The 5,485-nt window shown below is 36.0% G+C and overlaps 1 protein-coding gene across 1 annotated transcript; it reads right to left on the reverse strand.

Annotated features, from left to right (window-relative positions):
* Positions 1-617: 617 nt before the first annotated feature.
* Positions 618-1,562, reverse strand: LOC129871479 (uncharacterized). Its single transcript, XM_055946399.1, has one exon. It carries the CDS (start codon positions 1,476-1,478, stop codon positions 765-767), a length of 714 nt encoding a protein of 237 aa, XP_055802374.1. The 5' UTR covers positions 1,479-1,562; the 3' UTR covers positions 618-764.
* Positions 1,563-5,485: the final 3,923 nt, after the last annotated feature.

Below are 5,485 nucleotides of genomic sequence, written 5' to 3' on the forward strand. Positions count from 1 at the left end.
GGGCTCAGCTCTAATAATGTTAGCTCCAGCATCTCTGAATAGACCTTCATATGAATGCCACGTGGACAAAAGAATATTTGAAGGCTATTCATATTTCTACTAGTTTTGTTTTCATGAGTAATTTATTGTTTTTAAATTAATTGATTGATTCTTTTTCCTGTCATCCTCACCTCAACAAATTCATTGTAGTTCAATTACAAATAAACATTACACTTCAAATAAACACCAATTAGCATATTTTAATTTAAATACTGAAAAGATATATAAGTTCATAATTCTCATCAAATCTGAGGATAAACAAACAGGTTTATTCTTTAAGCTTCACTAAATTGATATTTCTTAAATTTAAGTCTATTGTGAAATCCCGAATCAAAAATTTTGTTGGTATTAAGATATTTGGATCCTTACAATTTCAGTTTTTAATTTACACCCTTTTTGTTGATGGTTTTAGGAGGGGGGGGGGGGGGGGAACGTAGTCTTTATTTGATAATAGATCTAACAAGGTTTTTAGTAGTTTGAAGTTGGAAAAGAGATTTGTTTGAGCGAACTGCTAACTACAGTTAATAATATTTAAGATGAGATTGGACCAAATGGAGAGATGGGGCACTAGAGAGGAGTCAAGTCCATCAAATTAAAGTTTAATTCCATAAATTAAAGCAATACTGAGAATTTAATTCTACAAATTAAAGTAACTAAAATAAATGTACTACTCTACAAAAATTATGATGAATGTGCCATAACATATATATAGCTTCTACTTTCTGTCATTCTAATTTCTTATTCTCATATGCCTGTGGATATCCAGGATCAGGTTTATCACAGAAAGCCAAATCTTCATCCTTCAAGGATTTAAACGGTTCATCCAATGGCTGTAGCAACCAAATTTTTGCAGCATATAACCATCTCTTGTCATCTGTCGACGAGTTTGGGACACAATCAATACAATTGGAAACTATATTCTCGATATTCGTAGGGATATCTTGAGAATTTTTGCACAAACTAACCTTCTTCATAATGCTACACACAACAGAGTTTTCGTGTCTGATTTCGCCACGTTCTCTTAACACCTTCACTATACATTTGTCAAGGCAGTATTCTTTCATAATCCAGTACACACTATTTTTATTGTCACTGCCACTTGTTTCTTCATCAAAACGAAAAGTTTTCTTCAGCCCAATGACTTTGCTTTCTTTATCCACAATTTCCTTACTCGTGTCTCGTCCTTTCCATTGGCCACCCCCAACAATTGATCTGTTGAAGTTTTTACCCTTCGCCGATTTTTTCTTCAACTCAGTAAAGAAATAGTTTACATGATCATTATCCTTCCCTTCACTGCCTAATAATTCGTGAAATAATTCACTCGGCTTTTTGTTACCGTACAAGTCTATATATGTAATATCATTGAATTCAATAGGCATTCCACGAACGAATTTCATTAAAGACTTTATGAGATCTTCATCCGTATATTTCATTCCCATTGTATATGACTTTCTTCTTTTATTTGTTTAAACAAAAAGAACCTGTAAATAATGTGACTTCCACTTAAGATACAAAAAGAAAGAAGAAATTGAAATATTGTAAGGCAAAACAATACCTTGCACTATATATAGAGAGGACATAAAGACGACAAAAACGACTATTTCCTTATTTGTATAGGAAACAAATTCGGAAACTTATACTAACCGTATTGGAATGGGAAACTATTAGGAATTAATAAGTTTGTATCGTTTCTTTAACTTTCCAACCATTATTTCCATATTTATGTTACATTGTTTCTAACGATTTTTTAATTTTAATAGTAAGAAATTGATAATTGTAGTTTCCGGATGTATGGTCGCACGGGTTAGAGTTGGCAAAATAACCACTTTCTAGACTTAATGTAATATTAAGACACAAGTCTAGAAAAATTTGGTGTATAGACACCATTTATGACATCCTCCAATTTGACTCCAAGAGAGTACAAGACCAACACTCAAGTCTTTCAAAATATATTTTGGTCCCTGCTCATTCTTTTCCAACAAAATGGGAATTCTTTATTATTATTCATTAACAAATATTTCTAAAAAGTGAACAAAATATTTTCAGGAAGAAACCAAAAAAGAGCTCCTGTTTGTAGGTGATTTTGCCGATTCCAGCGCTATTTCCAGCCACATTTTCTTTATCACAGGTGAAGTCGTTATCACCTTACTCATTTCTTCCATTTTCATCCGATTTTCTTGAAGAATCTTCAAAAAAAATCCTACAATTTTTAGAAGTTTGAGATGCTCTTCAAATCACTCTCTAAAATCACTGAGGAGATAAATTTTAGTAGTTTAGAAGCATTGTAAGTATGTTTCCGCCATTGCAGGAGCTCAATTTAAGATGATCTAGTTCATTCGCATTTTTGTATGGATTTCTACAAGTCATCGGCCGTTAAATACTAATATCTAACTCTAGTATCGATCAATATAGTCTATAATGGCAGTAACTGAATTTGTTGTTGGTGGTGGTGATTATATGAGAGCATGGGAGGAGACTAAAAGATGGAATTGAAATCTTTTAGTAAGACGATAGTGCCCATTGCTTTGCGTCGCAATGCTTCATACAATGATATGGTTGCAAGTGTAATTGTGGCCGGTGAGTTAACCTCTGAGCCAAACAACTTGGTGGTTAGCTATCAAATAATTGGGAGAGGAAAAGTACATCCCACATTCATAAAGAAAGATAGGCATGTGGGCTTGTATATGTTGGATGTTGTTGTTGATGGCTCTAGGCCTATATTGAGGATAAATGTCATTGCGAGGCATCCGATTGAACCGTCGAATTCACTTAACAATGACGATAATTCGGTTGAAGATGAGAGCTTGGTTGATGATCCAAAAAAGAGCTTGGGTGAATATTCAAATGAGAGCTTGTGTGATGATTCAACGAATATGTATGATCATCCAATGTATATGGGACATCAGCAAATATATGCGGAATATCCCAAAAATTTTGAAGACTTTGATAGAGAGTAGGCATTGGGATCACAATCCAGTCATTCCTTTCCGGATGGAACTAATTTCTATATATACCAAACATTTAGTAGCAAGAGTGAGCTGAAATTGTTATTATCTAAAGCGGTGGAGAGGAAGTCTTTTGATTTTGCTACGGTGAAGAGTTTTACTAAATACTTAAAGATGAAATATGTTTCTCGTATTAGAGGGTGGATGTTGCGGGAAAAGAACTATGAGTGCTCAGAGAAATTTTGTATCTACAAGTATGTTGGAGATCACATTTGTAGTGTTGAGCATACCAATAGAAGTAATAGAAAAATCTCGACCAAAGTCATTACATCGCTTTGTGTGAATCTGTATAGTGATAGCAAGGGGTCCAAATATTAAAGAGATTCAGAGGGTTATTTTTAATTCTTTTTGTAGCAGTCCAAGCTACTGGAAATGTTGGAAGAGAGGTGTGATTGTGAAGGAAATGGTCCAAACGATAGCAGAGCATGGGTATTCATTCTTATCGACTTCTTCCTACATGTTTGACACTCTTAATGTTGTTTCTAGCTATTCTATCATAGTAAACGGGGATATTCATAGATTCATGTATTACTTCTTCTCCTTCGATGCTTGTATTAGCGGATTCACCCATATGACAAAGGTAATTGCGGTCGACGATACTCATTTATCGTGTTTGGTGCAGGTTCTACTATCAAAGTAAATTGGAAAAAAACATGTTCTTATAGGGAATATGACTTGATCAAGATGCGCTCACGCAATGACCACTTTGCGGTCAAAGCATGGCAATGAGTATGGTATGAGCATCTATGAGTACTCTTCGCCTTTGTATAAAGCTAAAGCATACCTCCTTGCATATTTAGAATCTATTAATGTTGTCCCTCTCGAGTCAGAATGGTGTGTGCCATAGGAATTGCTAAATGAGCAGATTCTTTCACCACTTGTCGATACCAAGCTTGGAAGGAAGAAAAGAAAATGTTTCAAGGGCGTTGATGAAAACTTTAAGAAGAAGAGAAATTGTAACACCCCCCAAAATGTTTCGCTAAGATTTGAGTATTTCTTCACGTGAGTGTAGACTCGGACCGGAGGACTTGTAATTTTACACATGAGTTAGGATTAATTCCTAAGTAATTGAAGTGTGTTAGATGTGTTTAGGGGTCATGAGGGATCTCTAACACCAAGTCGAGTCCAAAGAACTCCAATCGATTAAGTTTTCGGATGAGTTAGTATAAGGGTCAACTTCAAACTACCATATCTCCTAGAATATAAAGAACTAGATGGCCCACGACCTACCAAATTACAGGTCTTTGAGTCTTCTTTCCAACTCCACCAAAATTTAAATTTTTGGAGTTTGCAGTCAAATGTTATAGTCATTTTACTACAGACTAGTACAACAGAGATTTTCAGGCCTGGGTTGCAATTGCTGGAAAACTGGGGTTGGCGCCGCAGTGGCGCGATGCGCTACTATCGCGCCAGAAACATGCCTTAGTAGTTTGGGCTCTGGCGCGACGCGCCACTATAAGGTGTGCAGAGTTTTCCAAGCCAATTTCCAGAACCCAGAAAATATTGGCCTTGGCGCCGTAAGGGCGCGACGCGCCACTATCGCGCCAAGAATGTGCCTCAGTAGTTTGGTCCTTGACGCGGCGCGCCACTACGAGGTGTACAGGTTTTAGGCGTAATTAGCCTGGCGCTGCAAGGGCGCGACCCGCCACTATTGCGCCAGGTGTATTTTTGCCTATTTTTCAGATCTTTTAAGAAGGGGTAATTTGGGAATTGTCCCAAATTATATATGTATCACCATAGACCATTTTAGGATCATTTTTCAGCCCCCACTCTCTCTCTAGAAAAGCCCTAGGAGTTCCTCTCTCTCTTTCTCTTTTTCTTCTTCTCCATTTCCAACAAAAGAGTCCAAGAGCTTCAAGATTTGAGTCCTCCATTGAAGACCCAACATCAAGGTTTTCTTCAAGTCTTCACTAAGGTATGTAAGGCTAACCTAAAATATGGATTGAGTTCTTCCATATGCCCATAGATGTGTTGGTTAGGAGTTGTGAAAGAGTTGCACCTTCTAGAAAGGTTTTCTTGAAAGTCTTCCCTAAACTATGGAATGTTTTTAGATACAAATGGTTGATTGATGATTTTAATGACTTGAGTTACTAAATAGTTATCTTTTATATTATTGATTTCAAATGTACCTTTGTCTATAGATTTATAGATGTTGACGATATTCTTGAGTTGAGTCTTGTTGAGAGTATGGATTCATGTTTCATTCACATGAACCCAAGATGAGATTTCTTGTCATAAATGTCTTGAGGTTAAGGTGGATGTTTTGTGTATATACGTATTGATTGGAATGAAAAGAATGAATTGGTTAGTTAAGAATGTCCCTTTGATTCTATAAAATGAACATAGGACTAAAATAAGGATTTCGGAGTGGATGTTTGACAATGATGTGATGATAATGTTTGATGATGATGTGAATGATGATATATGATGATGATGTGATG

The sequence above is a fragment of the Solanum dulcamara genome, chromosome 10 (genome assembly GCF_947179165.1).
Source record: "Solanum dulcamara chromosome 10, daSolDulc1.2, whole genome shotgun sequence".
Lineage (NCBI taxonomy): Eukaryota > Viridiplantae > Streptophyta > Magnoliopsida > Solanales > Solanaceae > Solanum > Solanum dulcamara.

Bases quoted from the DNA above. Each gene is read 5' to 3' on its own strand.
- LOC129871479 (XM_055946399.1), bottom strand. From the start codon at position 1,478: ATGGGAATGAAATATACGGATGAAGATCTCATAAAGTCTTTAATGAAA.